The sequence below is a fragment of the Sus scrofa genome, chromosome 1, assembly GCF_000003025.6.
Source record: "Sus scrofa isolate TJ Tabasco breed Duroc chromosome 1, Sscrofa11.1, whole genome shotgun sequence".
NCBI lineage: Eukaryota > Metazoa > Chordata > Mammalia > Artiodactyla > Suidae > Sus > Sus scrofa.
In genome coordinates this window covers 139,044,286-139,063,654 of record NC_010443.5, presented here as the reverse complement: position 1 = coordinate 139,063,654, position 19,369 = coordinate 139,044,286, and the positions used below count along the sequence as shown (strand labels likewise).

Here is a 19,369-nt window from a genome sequence, read left to right as displayed (position 1 = left end):
GGATTTTTAGTGATAGAGCCACAATTTTAAGAAAATAGTGGAAAATTTGTTTTATAATGTTGGAGGTGAAAAAGACCTTTTATAGCATAACATGGTAACTAGCTTTAAAGGAAATAATTGATAAATTTGGTTACAAAAATATTTTAAAAATTAATTTGCCTAGAAAAATCATAAACGGTTATAAGAATCAGACAGTGTAATGCTATTTAACATGATTTTTTTTAAAAAAAGTTATCCTTAATATATAAAGAGCATTTAGGAGTCAGCAGAAAAATTAAACATCCCAATGGGAAAATGGACAAATACCATGAAGAAGCAGTTTACAAAAATATAAATTACAATAACAAAAAACTCATATATATCTTCACAAGAAATAAAAATGTAACTGTAAACAATGTGATGTTGATTTAGGTAGAAGCTGACAAAATACAATGTTGGGAAAGATCTGAGGAAGCAGATAGTCTCATACACTGGATGCAGATTGGGGGGAGTTCCTGTTGTGGCTCAGTGGCAATGAACCCAACGAGTATCCATGAGGTTGCGAGTTCAATCCCTGGCCTCGCTCAGTGGGTTAAGGATCCAGCATTGCTGTGAGCTGTGGTGTAGGTCACAGACATGGCTCAGATCCTGCATCGCTGTGGCTGTGGCCGAGGCCGGCAGCTGAAGCTCCAGTTTGACCCCAGCCTGGGAACTTTCATATGCTGTGGGTACGGCTCTTTCTAAAAAGCCAAAAAAAAAAAAAGAAAAAAAAGTACAAATTGGTACGATCTTGCTGAAAAGCTGTCTAGCAATACATTCCAAAATGTAAAATGAATATATGCTTTGATTCAAGATTTTAGCTATTCTAAGGAAAAATCAGTTTTATCAAAATGTATTTACAAGTAATTCTCACAGTGTTCTTTATAATGTGAAAATTCAGAAGCAACTTAAATGTCTATCAATGAGAGATTAGTTAAATAAATTATGATATCTATAAATGGATTTCTGTGTAGCTATTACATAGAATGGTATACAGTAGGGGTTGGCAAACTATGGCTCACCAGCCAAATACAGATTACCATTTTGTTAATAAAATTTTATTGGCACACACCCACACGCATTAACTGATATGTTGTCTATAGCTAGTTTCACACTACAAAGACCAGTTGAGCCATTGCAACAGAGACCAAATGGCCCAGAGTCCTGCAATATTTACTGTCTATCCCTGTAAAAAGTGTTTGGTGACCCTGTGATTTATAATATTCATTGAAATGGAAAGCTCTCTGTACCATATGACTGAATGATAAAAGCAGGGCACACAATCATAAGCATAGTGTGATCTCTGTTATATAGAATCGTGTGGTAATGGAGAAGAGGGAAAAAAAACCTTAAAATGTGTTTTTAGGAAAGATAAATTATGTTATCAGATATCATTGTACTAGGTTACTTGTGAGTTGTGAGATTTTAAGTGTTTTTATTTAAGTCCTTTATATTTTTCCGTAATTCCTAAGTTTCTAAAATTTACGTAAGTAAAATGGGTAAATGACTCTTATTTTTGTTATATTGAGTTCAGAGTTCATATCACTGCTTTTTAAATAAAGATCTTGAACTAATAACTCACAAAAGAAGAAACAGAGCTACTAAGCAGACTTGAAAGGAAACTGTCAAAAGTTGCAAATAGTGCAAGTTGAAATTGTTTTGTTTTTTAAATTTTAAACTCATTTGATACTGGTTGAGGGTTCAATGAAACTCTTTTTACACAAAGTGCTAGTGGCCTCATAAACTATTACAGTTTTGGAAAATAATCTGGCAAAGTCTTAATAGCTTTTAATATAATCTTGACTTTATATACTTTTAATGTACACCTTGGAACAATATCTCACATTTAGGGATATACATTTCTAAAGAAATAACCTGTGATTTGGGAAAAACTATATACATCGTTTTTCAAATGATGTAAAATGTTTTTGATTTAAAGCTAAATGGAATTGGAACATAAAATCCCACAAGTGCTACTTTTATTACAGTGGCCAAAATCTCTGCAGGATACCAGCAAGTGCTGCTGAGGGTGAGCAACAACTGGCATTCTCATACATTACTGGTAGGGATGCAAAACAGGCACTCAGAAAACAGGTTTTCAGTTCCTTATAAACACACAGTTGCAGGGTGATACCCAACAGTCCCCCTCTTTGTATTTACCCTTGAGAAATGAAAACTTATGTGCACACAAAAACCTGTTCAAAAATATTTATAGCAGTTCTGTCCATAACTGTCAAAAACTGGAAACAACACAAACATTCTCTGATGGGTACATCCACACAACGGAATAGCACTCAGTGATTAAAAAAAGGCACATACTGTTGAAACGCACAAGCACTTGCACGACTCTCAAAGGCTCTATGCTGAGTGAAAGAAAGCATCTCAAAAGCTGCACACTGTATGATTCCATTTATATGGCCTTTATGACAAGGCAAAATTAAAGGGACGGAGAATAGGTAAGCGATCGCCAAGTGTTAGGCCTGGAGAGAGGGTGTGACTATAAAGGGATAGCACAGGGGCTTGGGGGTGATGGAGCTGTGTAACCATTATTGTGGGGGTAGCTACACAAAGTATGCATATGTTGTAACTCTGAACTGCACAGCAAAATTCAATCGATTTTACTATGTAGTAATTTAAAAAATGAAGCTAAAATAAATGTATATATAGGAAAAAGCTAGAAGATAATACACAAAAATAACAGTGTTATTTGTTTAAAATGGTGATTTTTATGGGCAACTTTTAAATTTTTCCAATTTTATAAGAATAAATTATTTTTATAATTTGAATATACTTACAAACAAACCTATCCAGAAAGTCTAAAATCATAGTAGTGTGTGAAGTTGGGGAGAAAACAGAAAGCCTTCATACTGCAATGGTATCTGAAGGCATGGTGCATCCCGGTCATTGAAGGAAGCTCAGTTGTATCCAGGAGCATATGAAGTTAATATGGTATTCAACTCACTCTAGAAAGTAGAAGTAGATGTTTCTTCAAAGAACTCTTTTATTCAAAAAATGTGCTCTTGTAGAATTGCTCATTCACTTTTGATGCCAAATAAATGAGATGGTGTCAGAAGGCAGTAATCGCCCCCATGTAGACATTATCTCGTGTTCTCCCATCCCAGGAAGGTGAGTGGGGCTAGTGAATGCTCTTTGCAGAGAGGAAACCGAGGTAGAGAAACATTGGTGTGTAGGCAGTGTGGCAATAAAAATTCCATTTGCTTTAACGGTTCTCCCAGGAGGCAGACTGTATTTTTTGCGACTTGCCAGTGATGGTATAAAAAGTAAGATTATCACATTGTTTTCTCTTGAGACTTCCCTGGACATCCCTAGAAATGAAATAAATGTTGTATGCCTTGGGAGAAAAAGTATTTGTTCTCTTACTGAAAATTCATAAGGACTCTGACTGTAATGAAATACTCTCACCTGTTTGGTTTTTCAGGATTTTATATTGCACGCTGATTCTACCTCTGCACTACCTCGAGCCTTTCTTTTCATACATCTTCCTCAACCTACAGCTCATGATCCTGCAAGTCCTTCATCTTTACTGGGGTTACTTCATCCTGAAGATGCTCAAAAGATGTATATTCACGAAGGTAAGAGTTGTCTAAATCTTATTGCTCTTCACAAATAGATTTCATTGCCAGATTGAAGGTGAAGCCCAAATGGTGGTACATTCTAGTTAATTTATAGTAAACCGGAATTTTTCTGGATTTAATCATTTTTGATAAAAATTCCGCCAAAATGTAGCTAGATTTTTCATTAAGTAGATCTCTAAGATTCTCTTAAGAAAATGCTTTTATTAGAGGACAATTTTTTAAATATTTTTATCCAAAAATTGATTTCTGCTTCTTAAAGGATGTCCTAATTGAGTCTACATGTGCTCCAGTTTGAGATGATAGTGGGTACTGTTTCAGATCCTTAGTTTACCTTTGCTGAATATCCAGTTTGCTCTCCCCCTGAGCTTTCTCCTCCCCTCTGAAATTTTGCCCATCATTTGGCTATAGCTTTTTCTGAAAACATCTTCTCTAACAAATTAATACATTTTAGACGATAGAGGGTTTTTTTTTTCTTTTATATTTAGTTTTAGGCTTTAATTTCAGAACAAGGAGGGGGAATGCTTCAGAAATGACTAAGACATAATCATTGCCTTTGGGGAAACATCCCAGCATCTAGTGGGAAACTATTCCACCTACTAGCAATTGCATATATTGTACCGAACGTCCTGTGCTGAAGCGAGGTCCCAGAAACTTGCTGTGAGAGACAGAAGAGAAATTAGTTGATTCAAGGGAACCAGGGAAAGTTTCTTTGAATAGATGGAACTTGACTGGAGTCTTTTTTTTTTGTCTTTTTGTCTGTTGTTGTTGTTGCTATTTCTTGGGCCGCTCCTGCGGTACATGGAGGTTCCCAGGCTAGGGGTTGAATCAGAGCTGTAGCCACTGGCCTACGCCAGAGCCACAGCAACGCGGGATCTGAGCCGTGTCTGCGACCTACACCACATCTCACGGCAACGCCAGATCGTTAACCCACTGAGCAAGGGCAGGGACCGAACCCGCAACCTCATGGTTCCTAGTCGGATTTGTTAACCATTGCGCCACGACGGGAACTCCTTGACCGGAGTCTTTAAGGGCAAGTTTAAAAAAAAAAAAAAAATTGGATCAGAGCTCCTTCCTTGCCTGGAAAGGGAGTTTTAATTAAGAATCAGCCAAGGTGAAAGTCACAGGTGGCCCACTTTTGGGTGTTACCTAATCCTTGTATAACACAGCATTGTATCATGATCAGAATGAGTGATTTATATGTAACAGGTAAGCTGGTAATTTATCTGCTAAGCTCATTTTTTGACGAACGTTCTTATTAATTCATTTTCCTGCTTCAGTAACTGTGTCTCAAAGACCATTGAAGAATTGATAAATAAAGTGGACATTGCCATAATTGACCTCTAGATATTCTAGATCTAGACAGAGGTATAGGAAATTGGGCTACATCTGCATTAATCTCAAACCTAATCCTGAAAGGTTTTTTTTTTTTTAATCTTTTTTTAAACTAGATTACTGACTTAAACTTGTTTTCCTCAGAGTGGATTCTTTCCTTTGAAGCTAGAGTGCCAAAAAACTCTTTCAAGCTTTCACTGAATGGTTCTAGTTTGTTAATATCTTAAATAGTTTTGCTGTGATCTCTGCAAAAGTTATTTTATCTCTAAGTCTTGGATACAACTAAAGTGACTGAGATAAGGTTAAGAATACGATCCATTAGACAATTTGCACATCCAGGGGTGGATGGAAGAAAGGTCACTGAGCTGAGTCTGTCCCACTATTGGGTCAAGCCTTCCTGGAGCCCCAGGCAGAAACTGTTCCCTTATGGGCTGGTGAGTGACAATAATTACAGGCTTGGATGGGATCCAGGTAGGGCAAAATTTGGAAACCAGAAGATCCTCTTGTTTGATTTTTGTATTTCTGATCTCTAATGGGTTGTACCAAGCCTGATTAAAAACCCAGCAGGTTGGGGAGCCGTGGACAGGAATTCCTCATTTCTCATGCCGTACTTTGGAAAAGCTGTTTTCAATTGCAATTTGACAGCAGCAGTGGAGGCCCCCGCGGCCCTAATCCTTGCAGTCCGTATGACTTCAGCTGGCTTGCATGTGCACTCTGTTTTCCACAGCAGTGGCAAATCTGGCTGTGAAATCAGCTTCTTCCTCCAAAGCCATAAAGCCGCCTTTTAAAGAATGCTATTTGGAGGCATAGTTGCATTGCAAAGGGGAGAGGGATGAGGCAGGAGTTGAAATTTTTAGAAACAACTAACAATACAGTTTTCAGTTCTATTTAGTAAATATTTAGCATTTAATAACACACCACAATTGTTACTAAGGGGACCAACCGATGATATTTAAAAAATAAGAGTTGCAGAGGTTAGTAGGCCTCCAAAAAAATTTTTTTTAAATCTTATATGAGAGATTAAGAATTTGTCGTTTCAAGTTCTTTATGCCTGGCAGGCCCCTGATAAGTAATTTTGAATATGCAAGTGAATAATTAATTTGGGGAAGAAACCACACTGTTTTGAATGGAAAGTTACAAAATAATTTATTAGTCTATTTATGGTCTCCATAAATTTGCATGGTAAACAGAAAAGACAAAAGTGATTATACTTCTTAAAAATAGTGATTTTTCAAAGTATTCACATCTTATTTTCCCTAAGCTATAGGACTGTTGCAAGCATATGATGAACAAGGACCTTCAACCATTTGTTTCTGTTATTGTATATCTTAAAATAACAGCATCTCTGTAATTTCAGGACACTAACATACACACACCATGGTTAGCAGGCAGCTTGCTTCTTGAGAACAAGAGTTGGCACTGAAACTTAACTGGTTCCTATAAAATAGATGACTTCTTGATCCACACATCACAGCCCACAGATCACATCGGGAAGTATGATGGGCTGATACTTCCAACTTGTCATTCTCTTTGCAAACATGAAAAGTGCTTTCAGAGGAAGTTAGAAGAAGTATAACATGCTTTTGTTTAATAGTACTTAGGAGAACTTGATCATCCTTAAGTTCTTATTTTTTCCTTTCTAAATATACTGGATGCTGGCCAACTTGAGCATGTCTCTGTGACATCTCAGACTGGTGCCTCGCCAAGACCTTGGGGAGGAGCTGCAGCACGCAGCCCTTACAGCCAGGCTGGAGAAGCCAGCCCCTTGGCAATTGGCCCTGCCATCTGCTCTCCACAGGCAGTGTCTCTTTAGTTCACAGAATGACACTGCATACACGCTGAACTGCTTTAAAGGAAAGAACCTTCTGATAAATGTGAGGAAACTGAGGCCTCAACCAGATTCACACATTAATTTCTTGGCAAAGCCAAGACTAGAAGAACTTAAGTCTCTTAAATTGTAATACTTCGCCTTTTCAGATTATTCTTTATGCAGGGAAGAAAATGAATAACCAGAATATTAATTTAAAACACTTGTATAGGAGTTCCCGCTGTGTGCAGCGGAAACGAATCTGACTAGGAAACATGAGTTTGCGGGTTTGATGCCTGGCCTTGCTCAGTGGGTTAAGGATCTGGCGTTGCCATGAGCTGTGGTGTGGGTCGCAGACACGGCTCGGATCCCACGTTGCTGTGGCTCTGGCGTAGGCTGGCAGCTGCAGCTCTGATTAGATCCCTAGCCTGGGAATCTCCATATGCCGCAAGTGTGGCCCTAAAAAGCATAAAAAATAAAATAAAATACTTGTACAGTGTAAAAAATAATGAGTACAGAAACAAATTGAGTAATCAAGATGGTAGAATAAAACACAACACAGATCCTTTAACTCATTTTTTTAACTTTCTAAAAACATAAGAAAATGTTTTATAACTATTTTTTTGTGTGGTCTTTTTGCCATTTCTTGGGCTGCTCCCACGGCATATGGAGGTTCCCAGGCTAGGGGTCCAATTGGAGCTGTAGCCTCCAGCCTACGCCAGAGCCACAGCAACGTGGGATCCGAGCCGCATCTGGGACCTACACCACAGCTCAGGGCAACACCGGATACTTAACCCACTAAGGGAGGCCAGGGATGGAATCCGCAACCTCATGGTTCCTAGTCAGATTCGTTAACCATTGAGCCATGATGGGAACTCCTTTATAACTATTTTTTAAAAATATTTTCATTTTTAGTAATTTTTACTTCCTGGTAAAGCAATTAGGGTGATAGCCAAAGCTACAGGCTCTGTACTCACATCTTAGCTCTCCCGTTTATGGCTGTATAATAGTACTAGGCATATTATTTCTATTCAGAGCCTCAGTTTCCTCACCTGTAAAATGGGGCTAATGATATTAGTGCCTGCTTTATAGGCTAAAACTCTTAGAACAGTGTCTAGCACACAGTAAGCACATGATAAATGTTAGCTGCCATTATCATTGTCACTGTTAACTGCTTACTCGGGTTCCTTGTGCCAAATCACAGAGACCTGTGAGTTCAAGGAGGCTGGCAGTTTGCTAGCCCTCTCTTCCTTTTACTTAGATGAGGCTGCTGCAGCTGATGTCAGGTGTCAGACTCCTTGACTTCTAGCAACAGCAATTGTAGTTTCCTAAGCTATCTTCTACCAGGGACTTTTCACAACTCACGTTTCTAAATGATCCTTTTTGACACACTCTTTCAGAGATCAGTGTGTTAGAGAAAAAATACAAAATTTGTAACTTCCAAGAAGCCTTCAAGTCTCTTTTGTTAGTAGGTAATAGTGGATATAAAAACTGCCCTTTGCTGAACAAACATTATAAAAATATCACGAAGACCGATCATTGAAATAGAGTGTTGTAACAAAAATGCTATTAGTTTAGATCTCCATATTTCTGAATATTTATGTAGATTAACTAGTTTAATATCTGTTCAAGAAACATCAGTGGGATTTGTAAATTTGTAATGATAACAAAAATAACTTTGCAAAGTTGCTAGGCTCAAAGAATTTCAAATTTGAATATTCTTCTACACTACACATTCAGCCAAGCCACAAAATAAAGAATCCCGTGGGATTTGAGCTGGAAGAGACCACTAAATGTCTGCCAGGACAGCTGGATCCTCCTCGAGGCCTTGCCACTGCAGCTTACCACTCTCATCCACAGAGATGGTGGCCTCTCTTGTGCGGAAGGACAGAGGGCTGAGTGAGGAAGGCACAGCTTACCCAAGGTCATACAGGAGTAGGGCTTCTGAGGCTAATCATGTGCTCTCTGCCTTCCTGGAACAGTGTGTGTGTGTGTTTAGTGTGGCTTATGTGCACTTCCCACAACTTCATAGCCTTATCATTGACTTTGCTTGGTCATCTTGCAAGTAGTCAATCAATTCCAGCTCTTCATAGAGGATGCTCTTTAGGAAATTTCATTGAGGGTATTCCCATTAGGGGATTTTTTTTTTCTGGTTTAAACCAGTCATAAAACTTGTTCGTTTGTTTGTTTTAAGTAAACCCAGAAGTGTAGAGTACTTTAAAGAATTCAAAATATACTAGGCAACCATCTGAATGGTTGAGATAATAAAAGAGAAAATGTATGATGAGTGAGAGGCAGGCCCATGAGTAAACTGGCTTCTTCTCAGCTCTGTGCTCTTGCTTTGTCCTTGACTGGGACGTCCTGTAATAGGCAGCAGGGCACCATGGTGGTTACTTGGGAGAAGAGCCAGCCTCACATACACCATCACCATGGAAGGAGGGGCTCACCTGCCAGGAGGGGAAACGGAGGCCCAAGTGAGTTAGGTCTGGAACCACAGCACCCTTCTGAGTTAATACCTCTTCTCTTTACTGGATACCCTCACCTGGTCACTTCCTTATTCTGGCTGGTCAGCATCCTTTCCTAGCTAGTTGGAAATTCTTCTATTGTTTTTTGCTACAGTGTTTCTTCTTTGTGTCCAGGATAGTCACTGCACTTCCCACACCCAGATGCTGCAACACATCTTTCTGTGGCTGATGACAACAGAGTGTCTTTTCAGGTTTTTTTTTTTTTTTTTTTTTTTTTTTTTGTCTTTTTAGGGCTGCACCAGCGGCATATGGAGGTTCCCAGGCTAGGGGTCTAATCTGAGCTACCGCTGCCAGCCTACACCATAGCCACAGCAACTCCAGATCCGAGCCGCATCTGTGACCTACACCACAGCTCACAGCAATGCTGGATCCTTAACCCATTGAGTGAGGCCAGGGATCGAACCTGCATCCTCATGGTTCCTAGTTGGATTCGTTTCCACTGCGCCACAATGGAAACTCCCCTCTTTTCAGTTCTTAATTCCAAGCACACTGACCTCTGATGGAGAAGGATTATAGTAGGATTTTCAGTAAGTACAATAAGAATCTGTTTCCATTTTCTTCAGTCTACCCTCTGTTCCTGTGGAATCATGGAAAGCAGCTGGGTGGGGCCTGTTCCCTCTGGGAGATTTCAGCACTGGGGGTATGTTTAAAAGTGGCGAGCCCCCTCCCCTGCAACTTCCTGAATTATGCAATTATCTGGTGACTTTCCACACTTATTTGATCACATTTTGGCTCCTTTTGCACGTACTCTTCAATTTCTTGTCTTCTGTGTTTTTTAACAATGGTTTTCAAGATACTGTTCTTGGAGGTACTGGACTAGCTGGGTCATTTGGTGGACAAGAGGTTAACTGGAGCTGTGGTGGAATGGAGGGGCTTGTCCACGGAAGCATTTTTGAGGATAGTGATGATACTTAAATCCTGCCTTTCTTTTCTCTGTCCCAAATGTTGACCTGATGTTCCCCTGATCGTATATTGCTGAGGCTGAAAAGGAAGGTCTGCCATGGGGGAGACTGACATAGTGACAGTTTTCAGTTAGTTTTCAGTGAGCGTTTTTCCACAGGTAGGTGTATATTCCACGTCTCCGTGGGGGAAGGTGAGTTCCGTGTCTTTCTACTTTGCCATCGTGATTTGAGTCTCCACTCTGTTTTCTAATTAGAGTTGATAACCACCCTACCTTCCTTACAAGGTTGTTGTCAGGATAAAATGCTATGATATAAACTAAATTACTCTTTCAACTGTGAGGTGTGCAGAAATATATGGTAGTGTTATAATCATAGAACCAAATATTCCACAGTTTCCAAGTCAGTCTCAATCCCAGTTATATTTTCCTGTCCCCTCCACCCCTACCCTACTCCCAGGAAACTCTTTTCTCTCATCCTGTGTGTCCTTTTTGAGCTGTGGAAAATAGATTACTGAGCCCTTGCCCACCTACTGAGCCCTTGTCCAAACACGTTGCTTAAGTGTCTGGTGAGAAACCCTACCACTTGCAGGTTTCTGGGGTAGAAATGAGTGATTGAGCCCAAGCTGAGCCCCTGGAGGCTGCCCTATGAAGGGGTTTGGGGTCAGGTCTGGCCCTTCCAAGAGATTCAGAAAGCAGTTGCAGGCAAGTGCTGGAGGTGGCAGGTCTGGTTGACTCCCAGGCCTCATCTACTCTCTGTCATCACCAGTGGAAAGAGGTAGCTCTCCTGGCTCTCAGTCTCCATAGGGGGCCCTGGCAGTCAGCTCTCCTCTCTTCCCCAGGAGAGATATGCATTCCAGAGGTATCTTTGGAATCAGCAGGCCTGTCTCTGGCTCAGGGCTTTTCACTATTGGCATGAGAGAAATCCTGGGCCAGGTAATTGTTGGTTGTTGGGGCTGTCCTGAGCACTGTAGGATGTTTAACATCATCCCTGGCCTCTACTCACCAGATGCTAGTGGCGCTTTCACCCTAGTTATGACAACCAAAAATGTCTCTAGATGTTGCCGAATGATCCCAGGTAAAAATCTCCATGACTGGGAGTTCCCGTCGTGGCTTAGTAGTAACGAATCTGACTAGCATCCATGAGGACACAGGATCGATCCCTGGCCTCGCTCAGCAGGTTAAGGATCCAACATCCACCTGAGCTGTGGTGTAGGTCGCAGACGCAGCTTGGATCTGACATTGCTGTGGCTGTGGTGTGGGCCAGTGTCTACAGCTCCAATTAGACCCCTTGCCTGGGAACATCCATATGCCGCAGGTTCAGCCCCCCCGCCAAAAAAAAATCACCATGACTAGGAATCACTGTCTATGTCCTTTTCCCCTTTCTATAGAGTAAATCATATTTTCTTACTCAAACACAGAAACAAGATTGTTTATAGATGTTTCAAAGGCTTTTATTGCTTTATTTATTTATTTATCTACTTATCTACTTACTCCTGTCCTTTGTGTTATTGTCCTCATGCATTTTAATTGTATATAATAATGTATATTTATATGAAAATACTATATTGCTTTTTTGCATTAAGCAGTTATTTTCTAGAGTGAAAAAAAAATTTAATATCTTTGTATTTTCCTACATATATATAATTTCCGGTTCTCCTCATTCCTTTGTGTCAATACAGGTATCCAGCTGGTATCATTTTTTTGTTTGTTTGTTTATTTTTTTCCCAGGTAGATTTTCATTTCTTGTAGTATAGGTCTCTTGGTGATTAATTATCTAGCTTTCGTTTGTCTGAAAAAGTTTATTTTTTACCCTTTTTCCTTTTCTTTTTCTTTATCTTTTTCCCTTTCTTTTACTACTTTGAAGTTGCTATTCCATTATCTTCTGGGTTACATACTTTCTGGTGAGATGTTGCTATCTTATTATCTTTGTTTTTTATTTTATTTATATTGGAATATAGTTGCTTTACAATGTTGTATTAGTTTAAGGTGTACAGCAAAGTGATTGAGTTATACACATATATTCATCCTTTTTCAGATTATTTTCCCATGTAGGTTATCACAGAATATTGAGTAGAGTCTCCTGTGCTATACACTGTGTGCTCGTTGGTTATCTATTTTGTACAGAGTAGTGTGTACATGTTAAATCCTAAGCTCTTAATTTATCCCTTCCCCTTGTGCCTCCCATTTGGTAACTATAAGCTTGTTTTTAAAATCTGCGAGTCTATTTCTGTTTTGTAAATAAGTTTATTTGTATCACTTTTTTAGATTCCACATATAACTGATATGATATGATACTTATCTTTCTCTTACTTCTCTTACATACTCTTAGTATGATAATCTCTATGTCCATCCATTTTGCTGAAAATGGCACTGTTTCATTCTTATTCATGACTAATATTCCATTGTGTATATGTAGCACTCTTTATCTGTTCCTCTGTCAATGGAGCTACCTTATTATCTTTGTTACTCTAAATAATGTGTCTTTATTCTGGCTGCTTTGGGGATTTTTCTCTTTAGCACTGATTTTCAGTGATTATGACATATCCTTGTGTGCTTTTATGATTGGTGTTTATTGAGCTTCTTGAATCTGTGTGGTTTATAAATTTTCATTGAGTTCAGTTTTCAATGACATTTCAAAGTTTCCTCTGTCATTCTTTTTCTGTCTTCTTCTGGGACTTCAATTACTACTTCTTTGACCCACAAATCTTTGATGCTATATATTCAATTTCAGTCTTTTTATGTCTGATCTGTTTCCTTTTTAATAGTTTCTATAGCTACATCTTTTAAGATATTTTATCTCCTATTTTGCTGTGTCTAATCAACACTTAAGCCTATCTAGTGTGTTTTTTAATTTCAAATATTGTGTTTTTCATCCATAAAATTACATTTTTTTATATCTTCCATTTCTTTCACTTTATTCATGATTTTCTCTACCTCCTTGAATGTATGGAACATATTTATAATAATTATTTTAGCATCTTTGTTGGATAATTCTGTAATCTCTGATAGTTCTGGATCTGTTTCTATTTGTTGAATTTTTTCCAAATTATATACCATATTTTCTAACTTCTTTGCAAATCTGGTAATTTTTTATTGGATGCCAGACATTTTGAGTTTTACTGTATTGGATGCTGGATATTGTTGTATTCTTTTAAATAGTGTTTTTGTACGCAGTACGGCTAGTGTGTTTTGATTTTGAATGAAGTTAAGTTACTTGTAATAAGTCTGCTCCTTTCTGAGCCTACTTTGAAGCTTTGTGAAGATAAGACCAGAGTAGATTTTAGTCCATGGCTATTAAGTGGAGTTTTTCTTAGTAGTCCCTTTGCTGCCCATGTACTAAGAGCTCTTTCCACTATGGCTGGTGGGAAGACAACACATGGTCAGCCCAGTGTGAGCTCCAGGGGTTATTTTTCCGACTCCCTTCTGGTACGTCTTGGCTTGGCCTCCAGGACTTTCCTCATGCACATGCACAGATCAGTACTCAGCCAAAGACCGAAGAGGACCACACTGCAGATCTGTGGAGTGATCTCTCTCCATAGGTCCTTCCTTGCCAGCATTCTGCCCCACAAATTCTAGCTTCCTTGGTTTGGTGAACTCCAGTCTGTTTCCTCAGTTCAGTGACACCAATGGGCCCCATTTGGGGTCTTTGCTTTGCTTTAGCATAGGAACTTCCTCTAGCAGTAACTAGGGCAATTGAAAGTCTTCCTGCTTTCATTTCCCTTTTCTCAGGAATCAATATTGAGCTGCTTATTGAACAGTGTCCAAAAACTATTGTTTCATATGTTTTATCCAGTTTTCTATTTGCTTAACATGCTAGAACAATCTAGTCCCTATTTTTCCATAATAGCCAAAAGCAGAAGTCATGGTATTTTATTTTCTAAATAATAATAGTTAATGTGCTTACTGAAATGTTTTATTTTTAAAATAAGTACAACTGTTAGATGATTCCTTCTTTTCAACTGATTTTTCCCTCTAGGCTAGTGCTGTCCAATTAAAATATAGAGCCACATACATAATTTTAAGTTATCTAGTTGTGTAATTAAAAACTAATAAAAACAGATAAAATTATTTAATAATATATTCTATTTAACACAATATAAGGAAAATATTATCGTTTCAGTTTTGCCCATTGAATATTTTGCCTGGTATATATTTTAATCAGTGAAGAATTATAATTATTATTTAAGGCTAATATAGTGACTCAGCAATCATTAAAAGAAATTGCTAATGAGATGTTTTTCATTCTTTCTTTTCATACCAAGTCCTTGAAATTCAGTGTGTATTTTACACTTCAGCATATCTTAATTTGGACTGACCACATTTCAGAAGGCGTACACAGCAAACAGCTGGCTGTTGCCTTGGGTACTTTAGTTCCTGGCTCTAACTAACAGTTCTGCTTCTTGTCCATTGCACACAGGACAGGTGGTGGGATATGTTCCTGTGTGTGGCTTGTTCCATTGGGCCCTGGTGTTGTACTCTGTGGTAACATGCTGGCTGTGCCTGCTACCCTTTCTTTCCCCTCAGGAAAGCTTTCTAGGAGTTCCCTGGTGACTCAACAGGTTAAGGGTCCGGCATGGTCACTGCTGTGGCTGGGTTTGCTCCCTGGTCTGGAACTTCTGTATGCCATGGGTGCAGCCAAAGAGAAAAAAAGAAAGCTTTCCAGTTTGTGAGTAAGGGAGTGCCAAGACCATCTCAGCAGGATGGGGCTGAAGAACAGGTGCTGTGGAACTTAAGCCAAAAAAATTAACATAAAATAAGACACAGAGACATTTATCTTAAGTTAAGGTGGGAACCGGGGGATTCAAGGTCTCAGGGACCAAGAGCCCTGCCTGAAGAAACTACACTGCTTTTATTGTGCTCTTGAGGATTATGTCAAGTGAAAAGGGGATTGTAGGTGCAGGATATAGGGTTTGTTTTTTTTTTAATACGTTCTTTTATTATTTTATTTTTTTTTATTTTTATTTTTTAAAGAATTTATTTATTTATTTATTTAGTCTTTTTGCTATTTCTTTGGGCCGCTCCCGCGGCATATGGAGGTTCCCAGGCTAGGGGTCCAATCGGAGCTGTAGCCACTGGCCTACGCCAGAGCCATAGCAACGCGGGATCTGAGCCGCGTCTGCAACCTACACCACAGCTCTCGGCAACGCCAGATCCTTAACTCCCTGAGCAACGGCAGGGACCGAACCCGCAACCTCATGGTTCCTAGTTGGATTCGTTAACCACTGCGCCACGACGGGAACTCCCCATCACCTGTACTTAAGCTTAAGTCATTTACCATCACCTGTTTCTCAAGCAGGAAGACGGGACAAAGCAAGGAAGGACAAGATGGAGTTTTTAGCAAAGAGGCTAAGAAAATATTATAAAAACATGTCTTGCAATAAGGGAGGGTGAAACTCTTCTCGGGATTCTTTTTTTTTTTTTTTTTTAAGCAATACTTTGTTTTATTTTTCTTTCTTTCTTACAGAATCTTTTTCCTTCTTTCCCTTGCTCCTCTCTTCTGTATATACCTGGTTCTACCCTACCAGCTCTGCTTCTCCAAGGCTGACACTTCCTTTCTTGCACACTTTGGGGCCCCTTCACTTAGCAAGGACAAGGAACTACCAGGTCTTTTATGGCTTTACTTTCTCTTTCTGTAGGTGACTTTACCTCTGCTTCTTTTAAGTCCTGTACTCCCACCCTGCTTGTTTTTCCAGCCTCCCTTTCTCCACTTATCCAGCTACAAGCTTGCGGGCTGTGGGAGCTCACTGCAATTTATAAATTTTTTTTCTTCTTGTAAATAAGTGAAAATTGAAGGCATATGTCCATGTTGATTCTATAGTTGTTTTGAGAGTGAGGGAGAAATTTGGAATCAGGCTGCTGTTGTTCTTCAAACCAGAAGTCCTCAAGTAAATCATTTGCAAACTTAGGTACTTAAAGTGTTTTTAATAACAGACTTCTTACTACAAACCTTGCAAGTATTCTTGTTAATGCCTCAGTTATGGGAGCTGCACAGGGCAGTACAGAAGCACATGGTAGCGCTTGACATCAACCATCATGCCCTACCCCTCCCCCCGCCCCTGCCCCCATTACTCTGTATTACCGCAGCCAGACAGTCCTGGTCCTCTCAACGTACCTCCTAAGGTGTGCAGTAGGATCCTTTTGCCTGATCACCCTCTTGTTTTGTTTTATCCAGATTCTCCTTTAAATAAGCACTGGTTTCTAGATATTATCTGACTAAAACAAAGTCAAGCAGGTCTGATGTCTCTTTCTGTGGAAACTATGCTGCCATCCATGCACTCTAGTTTTGCAATGAATTGCTGGTAGTTCACATTACTTTGTTAATTCATATTGAGCTTAAAATTGATTTAAACCTCTAAGTCTTTTTCACATGACCCAAACCATATTTCCTCTGATAATTGTCTAGCCATGATCGTGACTTTTGTAGAAGTTACAGTCCTTCTAGTTAAACTTCATTTTGCTTGATCAGCTTATTATTTGAGCCTTTTATTTAAGAATGGGAAAACATGACATTTGGTGATAAGTGCTTAAATGTTTCAGAAGACCTTTTGTCTAAGTGGCCTATTAAAGGCATTCAGGATTATTCCATATAATCCAGTTCATGAAAAAAAGGCATTTTTTTGCTTGATATATATATATTTCATCATGGGAGGATTGTAATCACATTTAAGATGAATGCAGAATAAGGTATACTGCTCACACCCAGAAGAAGATCTCTCAAGATTTCCAGTTTTTATTTTGAGTTAGCCTCTTAGCAGATACTGGCTATGTTGACTACAGCTATTTGACTAGAATGATCTGTGGAGCTTTAAAAAAATACTCACAGCCAGGTCTTAATTCAGACCAATTAAATCAGAATCCACAGGGACTCGACCCAGACATAGGAATTTTGTTTGTGTTTTCGTTTTTTTCTTCTGGACCCACAGCATATGGAGGTTCCCGGGCCAGCGAGCCAGAGCTGTGACCTATGCCATAGCAGCAGCAATGCCAGATCCTTAACCTACTGATCTAGGCTGGGGATCCAACCGGTGCCACCATAGAGACAAGCCAGATCATTAACCACAGTGGGAACTCCCAAAACATAGGTCTTTTTGACAGTCTTCTTCTTCCCCCATCATAAGTGATTCTACTTTGTCTCTCCAGTTGGGAGCTACTAGATCAGGTGGGAAGACCCGGCTGCATGTGTGCTTGTGTGTCCTCTTCACTCTGCGTGAGTGCCCATGGACATCTCACTGACTGCTGGGTCGGCTTGCCAGAAAGCCCACATCTGTAGAGTTTATTGACATGGCCGAAGCAAGTCCTCTCGCTGTGCAAATTTTAACAAATATAGTAGACTTCATGTTCTATGCTGAAAAATCTTTATAAATAAAAAGTCAGACTGTAGAAACAAGCACCAAGCACTTTGAGATTCTTTCCTTTATAGAAAAACAGAACTCTTTAGATAGTACATTTCTCTGAAGAATTAAAGATATGAGTCGTTTTACAAGATGGCTTACTAGGTATTTTAAATAGCCGTCTATTACTTAATGTGAGACATACTGGTAATTTTATACTGCCTTTCTGGACTAAAAGGCTCATGACATACAGAGTTAAGGAAGTCAAAATTGTTTGAAATTATGGGATTTTAAAATCCGAAAGACTTTTAGGCAATGCTCTGCTCCAACTTCTTCTTTTTTAAGAAAGCCACAATCTGGAGAGGGTCTGTGGCCTCACCATCCACCTGTGACCACAGTTGGTACCTGATGGTCCTCCAGGGCATTTCCCAGAACTGGTTAGACATGCAACCTTTCAGGCCCCATTAGAGACCTTCTGATGAGAGTTGGCATTCTATCAAGAACCCTAGGTAGGGAGTTCCCGTCGTGGTGCAGTGGTTAACGAATCTGACTAGGAACCATGAGGTTGCGGGTTCGATCCCTGCCCTTGCTCAGTGGGTTAACGATCCGGCGTTTCCGTGAGCTGTGGTGTAGGTCACAGACGCGGCTAGGATCCCACGTTGCTGTGGCTCTGGCGTAGGCCGGTGGCTACAGTTCCAATTCGACCCCTAGCCTGGGAACCTCCATATGCCGTGGGAGCGGCCCAAGAAATAGCAAAAAGACAAAAAAAAAAAAAAAAAGAACCCTAGGTGATTCGTGTGCACATTAAAATTTGAGAAGCAATGGTCTAGAGATAAACAGGAAATGTCCATGTGTAGCCAGGTTTCAGGGAATCCAATTTAAATTTAATGCAACTCCTTTGAGGGAAAAAAATAAGGAAAAACTCAGCTTTTTTTCTGTGACCTTGTCAACTTGGATAATAAGAACTAATATAACAAAAAGGAATGTATTTTGATAGTAGTTCAGAAAATTGAACTCTTTGACTGAATGCACTTCTCTTTTTTTTCATACAGTTAAAGCTAAAAGTTTGCTTTCAAAACAGCATAAATGCTTATTATATTGTTCTTTGTTTCCTTGCCAACTGTGGTTTTAGATGTGGAGCTGTTCAAAAAGCAGTGGGATGCGATGAGTCATTCATGACCTCCTGGGCTTTTGACATTACTGTAAAGCCACAGATTCCAAGCACAATGTGTAGTTAGAGCATTTCAAAAGCACAGCTCTGCAATTTCATTGAGGCCGTGGTTGCACAGGTCATTCCCAGAATATATGGAAATGCCATGGCAGAGATTATTCAAAACTTTATCCTGTTAGCATTAGTGTGTTTTTTCACATTGTCAAAGTTTATTTTGTTCGATAATCCTTGCAGTAATTTTTGAGGACCGAAGACCAGAGCCAGCTACTTACTTTCACTAATAGGCAAATCATGATTAATTGATAACAATATATGTATAGTGAAATCTTAAAATATAGGGGGAAATTACACACACACACACACACAAAATAAAGCTGAAAGCATCATCAGGGCTTGACTTTAAATTAATTGTACTTTTTTTTGGTGGATATGAAAGTGGTAAGCTGTATATTGATAGAGGGATGCTGCTTGTATTACACACAGGGTACAATGCAGGGCAGTGGCTGTGGATGGGACTATGTTTTCATAAGATACACACAGGATAGTGAAGGGTCTTGGTGCCATGTCATCTGAGAATCAACTGAAGAGAATGAGAAGATTTAGGTTGAAGAGGGGTTAACGTCAACATTTGAAGGACATATACATATGCCTCTTAGGAGGCAGACTTTGGCACCATATGAAAAAAAAA

The 19,369-nt window shown here is 39.4% G+C and overlaps 1 protein-coding gene across 2 annotated transcripts in view; it reads left to right on the top strand.

Annotated features, from left to right (window-relative positions):
* The window catches only part of CERS3 (ceramide synthase 3), a 127,227-nt gene that overhangs the window by 91,176 nt on the left and 16,682 nt on the right, over positions 1-19,369 (top strand). For both annotated transcript variants that reach the window (XM_005659788.2, XM_021098471.1), the window contains one exon: positions 3,458-3,611. In XM_005659788.2, coding sequence (XP_005659845.1) covers positions 3,458-3,611 — 154 coding nt within the window. The remainder of the gene's footprint in view (positions 1-3,457; positions 3,612-19,369) is intronic.